This window comes from Aedes aegypti, chromosome 1, assembly GCF_002204515.2.
Source record: "Aedes aegypti strain LVP_AGWG chromosome 1, AaegL5.0 Primary Assembly, whole genome shotgun sequence".
Lineage (NCBI taxonomy): Eukaryota > Metazoa > Arthropoda > Insecta > Diptera > Culicidae > Aedes > Aedes aegypti.
In genome coordinates, this window is record NC_035107.1 from 310683747 (window position 1) to 310704220 (window position 20474).

The 20474-nt window shown below is 34.8% G+C and overlaps 1 protein-coding gene across 1 annotated transcript; it reads left to right on the forward strand.

Annotated features, from left to right (window-relative positions):
- Positions 1–9003: 9003 nt before the first annotated feature.
- On the forward strand, positions 9004–11194 carry LOC5564016 (homeobox protein Hox-A2). The gene is made up of 2 exons (XM_001648290.2): positions 9004–9609; positions 10077–11194. Exons 1-2 carry the CDS (start codon positions 9360–9362, stop codon positions 10937–10939), a joined length of 1113 nt encoding a protein of 370 aa, XP_001648340.2. The 5' UTR covers positions 9004–9359; the 3' UTR covers positions 10940–11194.
- The last annotated feature ends 9280 nt before the right edge of the window (positions 11195–20474 follow it).

Sequence of the window (20474 nt, forward strand, 5' to 3'; positions counted from 1 at the left end):
ATAAAATCATTCTACAGCTTGGATGCTCTTGAGTCTCAGAGAAAAGAAAATGAAAATGCGCAAGCTTCGATTCTTTGAGAGCTTTCTAAGAAGAGCTTGATACACCGACCAACAGAGGGCTGCTCGATGCATTTTCTATATATTGTTTGTCAAAGAATATAATATTTTAATATGTTAATGTTGTCGTTAACATGTTGAGGAAACACGTTTAACAGGAGCAAAACACATTTTCAAAAGAGGCTCGTTATTAATTAAATTAACATTTCCGACACGGGAAAATACCCAAATTATTTTATATTTACATATGCTATATTTGGACCCGTTATCACGCTTCACTTGTTTTGAAATTTTTGTAATGCCTCGCAAACTTCCATGTCGCCCTTGGAGCTTGACATAATTTGTGCATGGCTTCTATGACAATGAGAATTCTGCAACATTGCGCCAAGAAAGCTTCAAAATACTATAGAATAGCAAAGATTTATAACAACAAAAATGGAAACACTTTTTGAGAATGAAGGTTCTACCAGAGACGAAAAGAGACACGTTCAGATTTGGTACCACTTCCAGCACTGCATTTGGTCCCTTGGTACTGTAAAAGGTACCCAAGTTTGACAGATCGCCGTACAATTCACGGCATTCTAGATTTTGCACTATTATTATTTATCATACAATTTTGAGCAAATGCAAGGAACATGGAGGTCTTTATTTCGTCTTTGGATCTGCATCATATCATCTGGTCAGCAGCAAAGATAAGAAATACTAAACATTGTCATAATATACAGACATAGAAATTTTTTACCGAGATCATGGAAAAAAAATCCCATTGATTAAAATCAAACAAACCCATCACATTAGCAGTAGTCAAAAGGCGTTGACTTTTCAAGATAATAATTAGGCCTAAAAGTTTTACCAAACTGTTCGACAGCTGCAAGTTTGGTTAAAAATTGCAGTACACTGTTTTTTTTTTGCAATTGCGTTGCAAGTCAGCCTACATTTTATCGTAAGAATGAACAACATAACAGCCTACATTTTCCAGAATTCTGGCACCCCAATACAACCCCGTGGGAAAAAACGAGCCATCATCTCCGGTTCGCACTGTGAAGTGGTTCCTCAAAACAGTTCAATGTTAGCAAACAAATCGCCGTTTCTGGATACACAATCTAAAATGGCAATAAGCGTTTAATGTTGAAAATGTGTTTATTACTACTTCATGCAGTTTCAAACAGACTTACAGTTTCAAACGCTTAATTTATTTGATTCTGAACGAAAACGTATTTTATGGTGATCCTCGGAGACAGTTTGATAAAACGGAAAGTTACCTTTGATACAATTTGGCCAAAATCTGTGATTCCTCTTGAATTTGATGGTCTCTTCAAAAACATGACTTCTTAGTAGTGGACTGACTTTTCCCACCATCACATAACAGTGTGCAACTCTTTTGAAAAAAAAACGATTTTTGCAGCACTCGTCGTATTTATCCTATTCGGTAAGCCTCATTGGCTAAATATACGACTCGTGCAAAAACAAATATGTCTGCAACTTTTTGTATAAATATCTGTTTTGAAATTTCTCATAGTAATAGGCCGTTTTTCATTACTCCAAAGTATCATGAAACGGTCTACATTCCTGCACATAATGCAATATTGGCATTGCGCAACTGAAATTAGAAGGAGCGTTAGGGTTCATCAATGAACCACGCGATCATTGAGGGGAGATGAGGGTGTTTGCCAGATGACCAGCTCCACAAAATAAAGTTAATTGTTGTATGGAACTATTGAGGATATTTAGGTTATTTTTTGTAGGTATTTCTAAAAAAAATAATTTTGAGATGGTCACTGGGAAATTAATAAATAATTCATAATTTATTCTGAAACAATTTCACATTTTTCAAAAATACCAAAAGCTTTCAACCATCTCCAATTATCGATTAATAAACCAAAACTTTCCATATCAGTTATTTATTTTTCTTGATTCAAACATTCTTTTAAAAGTGATCGACATTTATAGAAAAATCCAATCTTCCCAGTCATCTTCACACTTCACACGTCTCCTTTGGCCTCATATTGTTTTCCATATTGGCTCTCATATTATAAATTGCACTAGAAACTGGACTGGACAGCGAAGTGCGGAATCGTAAATAAAAGTACGGGATTACGTCGGGTCAGTTTGGTGTCTTCGCCGCACTTTTTCGTCATCTCTCGATGAATAAGTGCGGTGAAGACACCAGATCCGAAGTAATCTCGCACTTTTATTCACAATCCCGCACTTACTATGTGCGCAATGCGAATATGACATTGTAAGGTCGTGGCGTTCGAGGTTTTGATCCATTCGGGGTAGTTGCGCTCGGGGTAGTATCATAGAATTGTTAAATCCGTTAAAGCTATGCGTGGTCTAACGTTACATAAAGGCTGCCCCAAAATTGAGGGACACGATATTTTCCCAGTAACTGTCATAACCGCCGCCGCTGGTATCGTTGAAACCTTTCAGACTAACGCCGTTTGGTTCTTTTACTGAAGTAAATGGTTTGAAATTTCGCGATTTCAGCTAAACAACGATTTTCAAATCGTCACTCTAAGATGCCCGTTCTGTACAGCCTTTACGCTTACATGATACATCTTAAACTCTATACATGCTATCCATTTTTTCAGTTGTTGATCCTGCGATACTTAAAAAGAAATAGTTGGCTTAGCAAATACATAGCTTATTACACATTAGCATATAAAGTAGCTGCGAGTAGGTAGTGATATGTTTCCAAATCAATAATAATTGATTACATTAATTCAATATTTTACTGAGTTTTCGTGGAAAATGGAACAGTCAACGGCTATTCGTAATTACTAGAGATGGTCGGGTCTCAGATTTTTAAACCCGAAACCCGTCCCGAACCCGTACCTGACAGATTCAGGTCGGGTTCGGGTCTTGTTCAAAAGACTACAAAACTATCGAATACGGGTCGGGTTTGGACTTGAAAAAGTCGGGTTTTCGTCTGTGAGCATAGTGAATAGAGCAAAAACCTAAAAGCTTCCTGATTTATCAAAAACGACGAATTTTCCTATCTTTAAAACTTTTTAAGTCGGGTTTTTCTAACATTTTTTTTCGGACTTCGGGTCGGGTTCGGGTTTGATCAATGGATTTTTTTCAGGTTCAGGTCGAGTTTGGTATCGGTATTGGTATTGCCTCGGGTTCAGGAAAAAATAAAATAAGTTGGGTACTGGTCGGGTTCGGGTTTGAAAAATGTGAAACCCGGCCATCTCTTTCTTGTAAATATGTAACAATCAACACAATTTGTTAATTTTTGTATAATCGCATGAATACATGGTATTATGGATTTCGGCTACATGATGTAACAGTTAAATATCAACATAACGCTGATAATAATATACATATAACATAATGTTTTTCTTATATACATGTAAGTGTACATAACACATCATCATTGCGTTGATTCAATCCAATTACTAAATTCATCATCAGACAGTCCTAGCTGGGAAGTAATACCAAAGGTGTGAAAAATATGCGATTCAAAAAATAATAAACGAACTTTCCTATTATAGATGCTGATTTTGATGCTGTGTCTATGCTGATGGGCGAGAGATCGCATCCCGGTCCAAAATATTTTCGGGTTGGTCTTTTTTTGGATTTCCACATAATATACTCATACAAAAATGATCAATTGGTAAAGACAGCTCTCAATCAATAACTGAAGAACACTAAGCTGAGAACCAGACCCTGTCTTACTATATTTATACTATATCTTTTTAAAGGCACATAAGGAGATGCAAAAATGTAAAATTTCATACATCAAACCAGTCATAATTATCTAGAATGATTGAAATTTATATTACGAAATTTTTTGGCTAAAGTATTTTTTAGTCGATTATATGCTATTAATTTATTCATCATCTTAGTTTTTACTTCATCCGAAAAACCTGGTAGGAAGAAGGTTGAAACATGAGAGGGGGAGATATCAGTTAAAAAATCTACGCGTTTTTTTTCATTTTTGACATAGATAAACTGATATTGACTTCAGGTACAGGGTTATATCGAATTTATGAATTAGGTTAACTTGCGGCTTTAAAATATTGCTTATTTCTTGAGATGAAGCAAAGGGCCTGTTCACAAATTTCATAACACTGAAGGGGTGGGTGGGTGTCCTCGTGATGTTACAGCTCATAGACAAATTGTAGAATACTCATACAAGCGTTATGAGGAGATGGGTGGCTGTCCAAACTGGCCATTTTCGGCGTTACGAAATATGTGAATGAACCCAAATGATACATTTTGATGTTTTATTTAACTTTATTTTTAATCTTTTATTTTAACGAACTTAGGCTAGTTCTTTACTCAATATTGTTTACGGCAAAAATCATGCATGGTCAATCTTAGATTCCCTATTTATAGGATCAAGTGATTTAAGGAAATAATTTCGTTCTTGATTTCACCAAAAATGCAAACACTTAAGGTACCCTGGGACATTGTTGTATACAATATTGAAACGCAAATATTTTTCAAATCTAATAGCTCGGTTCCCTTACGACAGTATATTTGCTGCTGTTTGCACGAATATGAAGCGATGGTTACAAAATATTGAAAATTTGAGGATAAAGTCTGAAAAATGTACTATATGACGCAATGAGAAAATAGACCAAAATTGCCAGTTTGCCTTCTGATACAAATTTTCGTAATTATCTAGTACATTTCTGCTGGCCATAATTATTCTGCACCACCGCCAGATAAATCAATTTGCTTCAATTGATCAGTGAAAAATATAAACTTGAATACAATTTACTTTATATATTTGCTATTTGTGTTGAAAGTTCATATATGAATTTTTTTACCTTAATTTTTTTCAATATAAGACTGCACCAATTTAATATTTTTCCACAACATTTTCGAACAAAACACGGATTTTTTTGTTTCATATCACGCTGTATTAGATCATCATCCACGTCTCATTTGTGGTGCAATATCACCTTCCATTAACGTAATCATTTTGTAGTGAAACATGTGATGTAAAGATGTAAAGTGAACGTAAAAAAAATCGATGTAATAAAAAACATACGAAAAATGCTGCCGGCTGGTTTTCATCCACATTAATTGTGTCAAATTCAAAGTATTTTTTTTATTTTCGCCCGTTTTCACTATTAAACTACTTATGATAGATCTTTCTCAGTGATGCAGAAGCCTCAGAATACGGGACAAGATAACAGAAGAAAGCGGGAAATATTTAATACATGCGTCAAACAATTGAATTGAATTACATTTTATTGAAGGGATTTTCTGCCGTAGGCAGGTTCATCCCAATGAAAGAATTAGTTACAGAATCACTTAACATGTAAGAAACTGGAGTTCGCATCTAGTTTCTAATAATAATGCTACAGAAATCACCCACGATACCGACTTTGATAATTGTTCGTGATTAAACTTCACGAAACAGTTGTTTTTCACAGTTTTGTTTACAATATTAGCAAACGACGAAAACTGACGCCGCCATGTTTGGCAGTAACTTGCTTTAAAACATGAACTTTATTATTGTCAGCATTGCTGTGTTGTTATCTGATTTTAAAATAATATTACGCCATGTGTTGTAGTATAGCATAATATATTCAACGTTCAGCGTTAACCTTGTAAAAGAATCCTGATTCAATCTGGTATGTGTTGGAATGTAATAGAGCACACAAGATGTAATAAAACTTTGAAAAGCATGCTAATGAGCGATGGCATGACGATTCTATGAATTTTTAGAATACGTTACGGAAAAGTCCACCCCGACGGATTAAGATTTTTTTTGGCTGTGTTTGTATGCATAGTTAAGCATACATTGAAGACCAAATGTTGCGACGAAAAGGTGTTCAATCGAAAATCAATATAGGACAGTAATGCACCTATTTGGCAGCTGACGTGCAGTAGTAATTTTAACTTTTGACTGGTATATGGCAATTGAAATACTTGTGAGATCCGTATTATAGAGTCATTATCAAAATTTTTTTTTTTTTGCTTTTTTTATTTAAAAAAAAAACAATCAGAAAAAACAGTAACTGAATTTTTGGTACCATCTAACGCGGTAACTTGCAACACTTTTCAATTTCAAAGCTGTATATCGCTGTCGTTAAATAAGAAGTTTAAAAACAACCGATATTCAATATGTTGGTTACGGATTTTTCTGCGACAAAATAATAGAAACGTTGAACTGATTTTTCCATTCTGACAGTTTTGAAACCCAACAATTACATTAGAATCGAACATCAGCAAAAGCTATGCATATGATCTTCGAACGTGTAATTCATCACAAGTACATCTAAAATAAAAAAATAAAATGGGAATTGGCATTATTATTCAAATTAGCAGTGATTTCAATTTGTATTTTATTTTTTGTGAAAATTGTGATTCAAAAATCATAATTTTTATGTTCTGCATTTGTTATTTTCTCGAAATTTCATAAATAGCCATTTAAATTAATCTGCAGCAATATACATTTCCGAATGACTGTTTGAAGATACCCAATCTAAAATACAGTCGACCCTCCACAACTCGATTGATTTTCCGTTCCCTTCAAATTTGCATACACTGTGCTCTTAATAAGCCGATATTTTTATTATTCGATATCTCCACTAGTCGATGTCACGTGAGAGGTAAATTTCCCTCAATAACTTAAAAATCCTTCTTATTCGTTGAAGCTAAGATTAATTCTTGTTTGGGGGTGAATAAATACTTGCAAGTAGTAACAAAAGTTGAAAAATTTTGAATATAAAAATATTGATTGTCATAAAAAAAAAAAAACATTATTTTTTAAGCATATTTAAAACAATTTTTAAATAATAATTTTTAACATACTATTATAAAAAAATATTGCACTCTTACAGAAGATATCGAAATATGTACCTTTAGTTTAAGGTTTGTTTGTGTTGGTATATTCTATAACTCGATAAGTCTATAAGTCGACGGTCCCTGGAATATCTAGTAAGAGAGAGTCGACTGTTGGGGGGTTGGGTATTTCTCGGCCGAATTGCAATTAGAAGCACTTTAATACGACGCATATCAAATCAAATATGATAAATATGAGCTCAATAGCATTCAAAAAAAAAAACCCACTGCTGAGTGGATCAAAAGTGCCAAGAATAGGATCCGGCTCCAACACATGGTAAACAAACATAAACTACATACGTTACACACTTGTGGGTTAGCAAACTATATGTTACATAGTACTTATTTGTTTCTATTCAACTATAAATTCATCTTCAATGTAACTGTTTCATTTTGACAGCTCTTGGCTAAGTTACTTACAAGGCACAATGCAACAGCTATGTAATGTTAACAAAGTTTTATTCACAATGTAGCAGCTTAGTAAACAAATTTGATAATCGATAATAAGATATATTACAAACTATCTAAAATGCAAAGACAAAGCAATTCGTTTTAATTTTCAAAATTGTTATAAAAAAAAGTTAATGCTTCCAGTGGACGGATCTGTCCTTTGAAGGAAGCAGCACGGGACTATAAGCATGCAACGTCTTGGGGCACAATCGGTGAACATTCCTTACGAAAAGCTTTGTGGACTGAAGCGGGAATTGAACCCACACTCCTTGACACGATGAGGCTGAATGCCTGGCGATACTAACCACACGGCCACGAAGCCACGCCATTATTACATTTGTTACCAATGCTACTTGAGTGGATTTCGTCTTGAAATGGCCTCTTTTGGTCTTTTATCATTATATTTTATACAGAAAGTTCAAAATAGCAAATCTGCAAGTTGTCTTGGATACACTTTGGTGAAATTTATTATAGTTTTTACGAATAAAAGAACAATGGATCATTAAAATAACCAAAACGGCCGCTATGGAAAGCATAGATAGCGCTACCGTAGCCTTGTGTGTTTGTCAGAACAGCAATGCTGTCACAATGTTAAATCCCATATACCGTGGTGCCTTTGTTTTGATGCGGTGAGCACTTGCAAAAACTACCTTCAATGATCCATTAAAAATAACAATTTTCCAATATTTCGTATCAATCGTGTAATTAATTGATACAGGTTCTACAATTTTAACTAAATGGTACTAATAAATAATCAATCTCGATTTTTATTGTGTTTTCGATGACAAGCGACCAAAAATATCAAGCAATTAAGAAAAAAATTGCTGTTGCATTTCAAGTTACCTGATAAGGGTAGCCAATAACTTTTTTTTTTCATTTTTAGGCATGAGTTTTTTTTTGGATTTATGAAGATGTTTTCTGAAAACCTGCAGTCTAAAAGAAATCTTTTTTTTTTACAGTTCTTATGAAACGCAAAACTTGTATTATTTTAATAGGTATCTGTCAAAAACCAAAATGAAGTTATATCTTTCTTATATGATTTTGACCATTATACAAATTTGTTCTTGGAGAGTTTTGACAAATCATTACTTTAAGTTGGTGCTGCAAAGTATGCCTTTTTGTTCATATTCAAATCCCTAGACTGTAATGTGTTTTATATAGATCTTTACGAAAATTAGTATATTTTTGATACATTTCAATAATGATTGCTAAGAATGCCCAAATAACGTACAACTGGGGAGATTTTAGTTCCTAATGAAAAAATATGTAACTGACTTAAACAAATAAACCAAAATTTACCCGCGGATTGAAACCGAACGATCCTTAATTGTGGCTTCTCGTGCACCTTACCTTAATCCGGAAATTTTACCTGTCTTGTTTTGCGTAAGACATATTTTCCACTAAGTCGAGTGGCTAATGCAATATTTGCCCTTCTACCTATCCGTTGACCGTCTCAAATGTTCTTAATCGATATAGCCTGCTGGTCGTCGTCATTCAGAAATCGGTCAGTCTACTACCCACGAGAAAGATGAATGGAAACGTAATTCCCATTTCCAGACGCCTATTTCCTGACATGGGCGGCAAGTTGACTTTATTGAATCTAAATAATTTTTTGACGCCTGGCATTTAGACTAGACACACGACTACGGCCCAAAATCTACAGTTTACTCCTTTCTCGTCCAGCTGTTTACCTTTCGCCAACACTTCATCCACTTTCGATCCCTTTTATTTACGACAGGCAGTCACCAAACCAAACCAGACACTTTTCGACTGGAAATTCACCTTTGTCACTTGACCTGCAGCGTGTGCTATTTCTGCTATGTCTTCTTCTCCTTTTGAAGCACTCCAATGCATTTCCTATCTGGAAAAGGACAAAGGTAGCAAACCCTAAAACATTCATCCCTACTTCTGTTTACCTAACTGTGTTCATGTACATGTATAAAAATGAATAGCATAAATATTCGCAAACCATTCCGTTATGGTTAACAGATTAGATAACGTCAAGAACAAAGTTGTGTTGCCTAAAATTTTACTCGTGCTTCAAAATGTTTTCTTGCGGTAATGAGTTGTATAGCCTGAGTGAAGAGCTTGGAATGGATGAAATATCTTTAGCGCCTATCCTAGAGCTAGCCAAGCTAAGTGAGCATTGGACAACGGAAATAGAATCACCTATGGATACAGAAATATCGCCATTACATCCAAGTGAAGAGATCAGACCGAAGTGTAACAGTTCTCTGATACAACCCACGTATCACAACGCAACAGGAAATGTTCAAAGCACCGCCAAAAAGGAAGGTAAGGTCAATCATTAAAATAATTGAAATAAATATCTTTCAACATAACCACAAACTCTGTTGAAGGTTACACCACTTGATTGTGACGAGGAATATACTATTGTCCGATTAGGGTCGACGGCTTTTGATGTTGATATTTATCATCATCATTTCTTATTGCATCTCTCCCATCATCACAAGGCAGAGGCAATTTGTCAGGATTTTTTATCCATTCAGATGCTTAGGGTGAAGGATGAGAAACAGTCTGATTCTAATGCACTATAAGATCCGAATGCTTTTTTAAAGATGGTGTAAATAACCTTGGCCTTGCATATTTTGACCACAAAGTAAAGTGTAAAACTATTGTAGAATTAAATCGCATTACTGGCAGGCTTGAATCATCCAAGAAAAATTCATCCCCTATTCGGTTTACGAAAACAACGCAAACACATGTTCTTAATTTTTACCCCATAATTCTTCTACTTCCAGAAAACCACACACCCTCCACTGCTGACGTTCCAAAATCATATGTTGCAACAAAACGGTCCCGAACGGCTTTCACTAGCCAGCAGCTTGTTGAACTGGAGAAGGAGTTTCGTTTAAACCGCTACCTTTGTCGTCCCCGGAGGATTGAAATTGCCACAAAGCTTGCATTAACTGAAAGACAAATTAAAATTTGGTTTCAAAATCGGAGAATGAAGCACAAAAAAGACATCATAGCTGGAGGAGAATATACAAAGGAACAAAACGTGGAAAAAAATAATCGTAAAGATATGAGCAGAAATTGCTCTTCAGCTACTATTGAAAACAAAACTATAGTCAACAGACTAATGGCTCATTCTACATATGCTCCAGTTTCATTAACACCAAGAAAACATCCTTCGGATAAGAAATATGCCTTTCACGAAGAGTCAACAGTTCAATCAAATCTTAACATAGGAGGAAAACTACTACCATCGTTCACAAACCACAATGATTCGCTGTTCCAGGATACTTGCTTTTATTTCAATAGACAAGATTTACGGAAGTATAATAGCTCTCCAGATTTTGAAGATACGTATCTATCAGCAATGATAAATATTGGATCATCTTCTAATTGGGACGATTGCTTCAACAGAAACAGCCCGCCATACTCGAATTCAAATACATCTCCCCATTCTATACAAATCGATAAGCCAAATATGCTACAATCAGCGCCTAGTGTTACTATTCAGTGGGGAAATAATGAAAACTATTACAGTACCAGTTTGTCAGAAAAGACTCACATCATGGACAGTAATAATGTAGGTAAGCTTCAGTACGATTCCACACAATTGACCGGAATTGCATTACCCGAACGACATGCTTTGTAGGAAAATAATGGTTCAATGAAAACATGTGGGTTACATTGCCTCATGTTCATATATGTCAATTAGTTGAATTAGAGCCAGTTTTGTTAAACTTCATTTGTACACATGTATATAAAAAATCGTTCCTATCGCTTTAGAAATTTTTATTTTCTTTAAAAAAAAAATAAAAATGTGAGAGAAGTACGCCCTGTTATAGATCGAATATGTGATTTAAAGTCATTTACCAAACAAATAAATAAAATAATAAAGATACAAAATGTATTTCTGTTCGATTTCTGTACACACAAAATGTGTGTAGGTCCAATACGGACCTCTTGATATTCAACGAGTACTCAGTATATTCCAAAAGTTCCACCCCGTGAGTCTTCTTGACTAGATAGAAAATCACAAAAGTTGCTATAATGATCGATAGAGCCTTTGTTTCTGTTTCGGTCAAGGAAAATTCTCCGAAAAAATCTAAGAAATACGGTAGACCACCATAAATAGATAAATCAATCAAGAAAAGGAATAAAAAATTATAAATATACAAAATGTATTTCTGTTCAATGCCGCATTGTAGAATTAATGACATTAAAAAAACGAGAAAAGGTAAGGACGTTTTATACTTAAAACCTGATTGACTGTTAAAAAGTAATCGCTAGAAGAAGAAATTTTCCGCCGATTCCTTGCAGAAATTTTCTACAACGACTCCCGTTTGAACTGACATTTCTTTTTAACTGCGTACTGTGATTAGAAAAAAAATGCTTACTTGATCGATTCCTTGCAGGAATTTCCCATGCATCTAGATAGATCAAGAAATTTCTTTTTAGCAGCAAATCAAGCTTAAATTGTTATTACACGTGAACAAATATTAATTACTAGTTGCCCCGGCAAACGTTGAACTGCTCAGTAGCATTTTTTGCTTCTATATTTATGTTTCCCGATGGGTTTACTCAAAAAATATTCTTCAAAACACGTCGTTACCAAAAAAACAAAAAAAAACCTCAAACAATGTTAAAAATCTTGGAAAAGAGATATGATGAAGTATGTAAAAAATCTTCGACCTATTTAGTGGAATACCTATGTATAAATGAAAATCCAAATTAAGTACTAAACCATTTGATTCCACTAGAGTTTGCCTCCTTTGGCAGATCCGTCTAGTACACGACACTGAAGACGGCCTTACAGTAGAGGTCGAAATATGCGTACCGTTTTGCTTCGAATTGCCGGACACTATGACAATTTATACATTTATAATAATATAAATTGATTTTTTTTCTGTAATAATTTTACACAAACCTATTTTTTAGGTTTGATTGTACGTTATAGGTTTAAATGTATTGCAGTAGGCTGCAATATATTAAAAATAAAAATAATAAACAAAATGTGTAAATTCCACTGTTGGACTGAATCCGGACGCTAGCGTTAGGTGAGTGCACCAGTTGTTTCAAAACTTGTTTTACCTTTGTGGCGACTTAAACGCTTTTCTAGACTTGTGACTTTTGTGATTTTGTATAGTAAACTGTTCAGAATCTTGAAATTTAAAGCTGATGAGCTGAATTTCATACAAAATATGCACATAAAACGTCAAAAAGAATTCTCCGGAATTCGAAGCAAGAGTGTCCGGATTTCGAAGCAATTTAATAGTAGTGTCCGGATTTCGGAGCAAGACACATCACTTGTATTAGCATATTTAATCCTTTTTTACATAATTCATAGCAAATTTTTATTACACCATGCCAATACACGTCAAATTTCATTATAAATCACAGTGCTTTGAGGAAATATATAATCAATTTAAAAAACCATGTTCGAAGTTGACCAGGCGCGTAAGTGTCTGGATTTCGAGTCAAAACGGTATCTGTCAAAGGATACAATCTCTAGCGGAATTAAAGGATATAGTAGGGGAGCCTGGTTTAATTAGGATCCTGTCCTTAACACTGGCGCTACTGGAAAAATCGTGTGTGCCGTTTTTAACCCACCGTCCGGCTTGGATCAAACACAATAAATTTGACGCGATTCAGTTATTTAATTTACTTTTTATATTGTTATTATTGTTTTTAGACACTCTAATGTACTGTTTGTTAGAGTTATTTTGCAGCTTCTGTAAGCGACATTAATTCTCTAACCTTTTTGTGTTATTATATGATCGAGTCCCTCCAGCCTAAGCTTTTGTCTGACCATTTGGTTTTGTCATGTCTATGCACTATTTGTGCTTAACTAGTTTAAAAATCACAAAATGTGTATAGGCCTAATACGGACCTCTTGATTTTCAACGAATACTCAGTTTATTCCAAAAGTTCCACCTCGTGAGGCTTCTGGACTTGTTAGAAAATCATAAAAGTTACTATAATGATCGATAGAGGCTTTGATTCTGTTTCGGTCAAGGAAAATTTTCTGTAAAAATCTAAGAAATACGGTAGACCACACACCAAAAAAATCTTAGATTTACACGTAACGTAATTTTAGCTTTAATCATGCAAAGCCATTTCTCATTTATTATGCAATGATAAAATCTACAAACACATTTATTACATCCAACACTGCTAGCAAAATCCTTAATATTGAACACGAAAAGCTTGGTTTACATGACTTTCACGCTGAAAATTCAATCATAAATAATGCACATCAAATGACAAGCCGCCTTTCATTTGCCGAGCATTCTTACTTGTAAATTTAAATTATTTTTGCTGTTGAGGATAGTCCAAATTAGAACATGGGGAGTTCGAATTGGAACAGGGTTGACCAAACCTGTTCCAATTCGGACCTTCTAGAGATTTTGACTCGAACATGTCCAGTACACGGTTTCACAAAAATCGAAATGTTTGGGATTCAACCAGTCACTCCCTAGTCCTAATTGCAATACTAAAACAAGCTACCATACAAATTTTCATCCAATTTGGAGCAGATTAGGAGGTGCCTCAAGTCAAATTTGTGTTTTTTGGCTATTATATTCAAAAAATTCTGGAAAAACGCAAATTAAAATAAATACTACTAGTTGAACGTATTAGTAGTACTTTACAACTTTTGAGAACACTGTATGCCGATTAGAGATGGTATTGACATCATAAAATTGATTTCTGTTCATTACAATACCTGTAAAACATACATTTCTTTTTAGTTTTTTTTCTACAAAATTCTTAACCTCATGCGAAAAAAAAACTGTAAAGAAATGTATGTTTTACAGGTACTTTAATGAACAGAACTCAATTTTATTATGGCAAAACCTTCTATAGTCGGCATACAGTGTTCTCAAAAGTTGTAATTAAGTACTAATAATACGTTCAACTAGTGGTATATATTTTGATTTTCGTTTTTTCTAAATTCTTGTTAGAATTTTTTGAATGTAAAAAATAGTCAAAAACACACATTCGACTTGAGGCAAGAAAAGATATGGCCAAAAACTATTACTAGGTCCGAATTGGACCATGTTCTCCTACCAAATTCGGGGTTTCTTTCATACACGCAAACAAATTTTGTTGTATAATCTACCGAATCCATGGTAGAATTAAGAACTGCACCAACGATTTTCAACCGACTACAAAAATCTGTTAAGTTTACCATAATTTGGTAAAAATCACTGAGCAGTGCAGTAAATGTGACTATGTCCATAGTAGCCTTAACTACAAAGCATTGTATTTCAATCCGTGACACCCACCGTGTAACACAGTATGGTGAAAAGTATAATGCCAAACTTGTCAAATCTAGAATGTTTCTAGTCATACATACTGCGACTCTGGTTAATTAAACAGAATATATTTTGACTATGTTATGGTAGTGTTAACAGAATAATGTAGTCGGTTGAAAATCGTTGGTGCAGTTCTTAATTTTACCATGGATCCATTAGTTTCCACAATCAAATTCATTTCAGTGTATATGAAATATATGATTTTTAGGGGTCATTCACAAACAACGGCATATATTTCAAAAAGTAATATCTTGTCTTCGACATAGTTGTTTCTAATTGCTACTTTTACAACTTTGCCGAAAACACTATATGTCTATCAAATTGTTATGGAACAAAAATTTTCTATCTCACTGCTAGGTGAATTGATCACAGAAATTTTTGGATCAAAAATACGCTTTAACATACCAAAAAACTTCTCGGAACAAATTATATCGCTAAAACTAATGGTTTGGGCGCTATTCAAAAAGCGCACGAAATGGAGATATTGAAACACAGTGCTGTGGAAGCGCTTAAAGAAAACAAAACTGACAAGCAGGATTTTTCCCAGTTGGCACGTAACGCCATAAAAACAATATTGCTGTTTGCGCTCGACGTGCATTTTTTTCAAAAGAGCTTCAAATGCGGTAACACAAAGTAATTAAAGGACACATGTAACCGCCAACATAGAAAAGAAAATCAATCTTTGACTTTGCCTTCCCTGTAAAAATCTCATCGCATTAAATGCGAATTTGGTTTTTCTGCATTTGATATTTGCATGTCAAACGAATACTGCAATAATAGAGAGATAGAGAGTTCTCATTCTAAAAATATGCAATAGCACTTTTTTATAGAAATAAGATTTAATAAGTTGCATAGTATTGTATTAATTTGATTGTCGAATCATCCATTTTTTAAGGTAGAATAAATTTAGCTCATCTTAGATGGCCCAATATCAAAACCATTGACTTCAGCCATCGAATAGCAGAGCATTTGTATTTCATGTTATTGTGGAATACTTTTCAACCTGCACGTAATTTTGCTCCCAACCATGTAATGAACAATAATTTCTGACCACCAATAATGCGAACAGGAAAACGTAAAAGGCTTAGCGGCCATGATGGCAAAATATTCTTCGTTTGTAGAAAGTTGAACGAAGAATGGCGATGGATAATAATCTGATGGCGACCTGGGAAGGGATTACATGGAAGCGGACTTGCCATCAAGATATGAAATAAAAATTATACACATTTTCTCACATGTAGCCGACCGCATGGCAGCCCACTTAAGTCTCTCTCTCGCTCTGGTACCATCGACAAACCTACCGATCATGTTGAAAATTATACAAAATGAGTGCGTTGCTGCTTCGCGGCAAAGCCAAGTTTATGGTATAAGGGAAAGCGAGAGATTGCATGAGACCTGTCATTAAACGTTATTACTTTTATAACCCATAATTGAGTTAGTATTCCCGGTTGCACGAATAACTCCTGTCGTGTTTCCAATTCTTTTATATACAACAAAAGAGAAGTATGAACCACGCTTTGAAATGAAAATATATAAAACACTGGACAAGAAAATAAGTATCAATCGGTATATAAAGTTCTTGCATTCATTTTAAATAATTAAACCGTTCTGTCTACCTATAGATTTGAGAAAAATATTAAGAAACAAATTAGAATATTTTCAAACTACCACCACCGTGCATTTAAGAAAAACATGCACTTTGCAAATTTATCTTATGTTTCAAAACTGTAAATTTCAAACATAATGCCACAATAACGCATATTTGTTCAATATCTTTGAATGAAAAATACAAACATATTTCTATGTTTTCGCTCCGTTCGACAATAACATTCACCGTGCACCGTTCATCGTGCGTCCAGTTTTCGTAACTTTTCAATTTAGTATTTTGAAAAAAAAAAACACTTTTTGGCGAAGCAATTATATTGCTAATAGCATGCATACTCAGTTTTAAAGTGATGCAACGGGTAACTTACTGTAAAAACCATAGCAAGGTCAAAAATTAGCTGGATTGTGATCGTTTTAACTAAATTCGTTATAAAAAGCTTGACTTTGTGATCCAAATTGTTTCATATTTCCTTAATTATTTTTAATGAAGTAGATAAAATGATTCCAAAGCCATGAATCTAAAGTTTTTTGAATTTATCTAAGCTAGTTTTTTATACTAATGAACGGTAACAAGAGCTACAGATATTTAGCTTAGAGGGAATACGCAACCTGGAATCAAGATATTATCCAACTTAAGGGTGGAGAACTATCCGGATGAGTTAAAATTCACACATATAAAGTCAAAAACAAATAATACAACTTTATTTAACCTAAAATTTTTCTTCGCTGGGTTTTAGTTTATGGTCTAACCTTCCAGAAAATCCTTGCCTTAAAATATTGCATTTAATAAAATTTTATGTATTTAGTGAAATCACAATTACAATATTGTACGATATTGTTATCATAAAAAAGACACTAAAATAAATAAACTTCACACGAATAAGAAACAACGTTCCGAGTTTGATTGTCGTTTGTTCCATGCCTTTGTTTTTCCCCTTCAAATTGTCTTCTTCTAGTCGTGTCTCCCACAATCCGTTTCTGTTAGTTTCGTTACAGATCAGGACATCCTGTCCCATCAAACTTCATCAGCTTAGTAGTCTAAGTAGCTTAAGTATCATTATAAGATTTGAAATCCCGTAAAATCCTTTCCTTTCCTGTTGTATAAATATATTCCCTAACCTCGAAACTTTCCCAACATAACATAGTTTGTTACAATAAATACAAATTATAAAATGTAAATAATGTGAAAAAAAGAAAAGATTTCGGCTCTGTTATGCCCTACGGCGCCTGAGACTGCCAAATAAACGAAATAAGTAAAAAAAGAAACAACGTTTAGAGTGGTCAACTTTTAAAGGTTATAAAAGCAATGATTTTTAGAAATTAGCTGGAAAATACAACAATGTATATTTTTATCATCATTGAGGGCTTGTTCTTAAAAAGGATTAATTTAAAGGGAACTAAAATAACTTACTTACTTATTTGGCTTTACATCAATTATCTTGATAAAGCCTCGCCAACAATATTTCGCCAATTCACTCGGTTCATGGCCGCTTCTCTCCATCCTCGACCGTGACCCACGGTCTCCAGGTTTTGGTGCACCTGGTCAATCCACCTAGCTCGCTGCGCCCCACGCCTTCCTGTTCCGACCGGATTCGTAGCGAATACCATATTAACAGGGTTGTTGTCCGGCATTCTTGCAACATGCCCTGCCCAGCGTATCCTTCCAGCTTTAGCTACCTTCACGATACTGAGTTCGCCGTAGAGTTGCGCGAGCTGGTGGTTCATAGATTTTTTAGGTTTAAAGTACTGCAGTTATACGCATAATAGTCCCATGTTTCAAAATATGCAATCGAGAAAAACGCGTTTAAAGATTTTAACACATTTAGGCCTCTTATTGACCAGGTGCGTGGTAAATTAAATAAAAATCTTTACAATAGTATAAAGAATATCGTGTTCCTTTGAGTCAAAAGTTTGTATTATGGGAATAAAGTAAATTTAGCCACGAATTTCAAAGTGGGACTGTTATGCCTAGAAATACGGGGTTTTTGGTGAATTTCTACGCATAACAGTCCCACTGATAGTAGTGACCAATTATGTGCTAAGCATACTGCTGTAGATGACCGTTCTTACGTATAGATTGTACCGAATGTAAAGGACGTATATCCTCAAGACTATGTTAAGGCACCTAATGAAGGCTCAAGTGGCATGTGCCGAACGGAGCCACGTGTGAAAAAGTGAAGAAATATGATTTTATGGCTTGGGATGGAAAGCAAAGTTTTCTGTATGTGTGATAATGAGAAAAAGTATGAGTTTAGTGAAAGAAAGAGTGGATGAGTAAGGTAAAGAGTTTATAAGATGTAATAAATTCCTATATCGACTCTTTCAGCTGCAGGCTTGACAGAAACTCATCTGTGTATTCAAGGTTGTTATGCGGAGTAAATATTTAATTCAAAATTCACTGCACAAATCTTCACACGATTTGACATTTCTTTGGACTTAGTTTGCAAAATCAAATTTGATACATCGCAAATTAAGTTTTAGATCCGCCAACATATTTGCCACTTGCACCGAAGAACCAGTTATCCGGAATAACCCAGTATGTGGTCATCCAAAACCTCTTGAACTATTTTTCTTTTGACTTGATTTGCAAATTCTTGAAGTTTGATGTGTCGCAAGATAGTCTCGGAACCGCCAATATCATGGCCACTGCCTCTGGGGAACAGGGTATCCAAAACAACCTGGCATGTTATGTCATGTTGTTGTAAAGTCATCAAAGAACGTTTGAATTACCCTTCTTTAGCCTTGATTTAGGAATTTATGAAGTTTGATGTTGCTAGCTTGGTTTTAGAAGTGACAGCTTAGTGGCCATTTCCACCAGGGAACCGGGAATTCGGAACAATCCAATATGTGGTCAAGTCATTCAAATACATTTGAACCACATTTAGACTTAATTTGCAAATTCATGAAAATTGATATGTCGCAAGCCAGGTTTCAGATTCGCCAATATAATGGTCACTTTCACCAGTGAACCGGTATTCGGAACAACCCAGCATGTGGCCTTGTCATCCAAAAACGGTCGAACTATTATTGTTTAGAATTGGTTTGCTAAATCATGAAGTCGATTTGTCGCAAGCCATGGACTCGAAATTAAAGTGGTTACTGATTCTTCTAGTGGGATTACTTCAGTAAGTACTCCCCTTGATTAATCCAAAATTACGGTAAAGTTCTAATCGATGACCGCGGTTCCAAAAACTAGAAGAATTTTGTGATCGACCTTGAAAATTTAACTGAAAATAATTGAAAAACGGATGGGAAATAATATTTTGATATTGAAAATTTCAATCAAATTTAACGTCAGGCTCGCATGAATACAAACACATAAAACAGGTTGTGTTCCACATGGGATGTAAAGCCAACGTAAGAAGATGTTCAAAACGATTTTCCCAAACACCAGCTAATTAAAAAATGCCTACTGTATATTTTGTTCGAGCTCAGCGCAGCGAATTGTATAATGTGACAGTTATGCGTAGAAATACAGTAGTGGGACAGTTATGCGTGGAAATTCAACAATGGGACAATTTGACTTGGCTTGCTTTTCATTGAGTTTCCGAACAAAGTTAATTTTTGGTAAGTGTTTTCCAAAACTATGCGTAAAAATAAACTGTTTGATGACAAAAAGTATAAATGCACAAAAAGCAACATGGGACAATTATGCGTATAACGGCAGAGTAGGCCTTACTAAATATACTGTTTTGATTCATATTCCGAACACTTAAGGCTCGCAGTAACTTTGAACGTATATCTTCTTCTTCTTTCTGGCGTTACGTCCCAACTGGGACAAAGCCTGCTTCTCAGATTAGTGTTCTTATGAGCACTTCCACAGTTATTAACTGAGAGCTTACTGTGCCAAATGACCATTTTTGCATGTGTATATCGTATGGCAGGTACGAAGATACTCTATGCCCTGGGAATCGAGAAAATTTCCTTTTACGAAAAGATCCTCGACCAGTGGGATTCGAACCCACAACCCTCAGCATGGTCATGCTGAATAGCTGCGCGTTTACCGCTACGGCTATCTGGGCCCTACGTATATAATGAGCATTAATCAGCCGAAAAATTGTATCTCTTAGCAAGATTGAACTGTAAAGTATTGAGTTATCACCACACTGTTTTATTACCTTTTAAGCTTAAAGTATAGAACAACATTTTGCTTCAAATGCCGAACACTGTGCTCAATCTGCCTCATATTCCGAACACCATGACTCAAATTCCGAACAGCATGTATAATAGACTGGCCCAGCTCAGTATGAGAGAAAAATAAAGTTG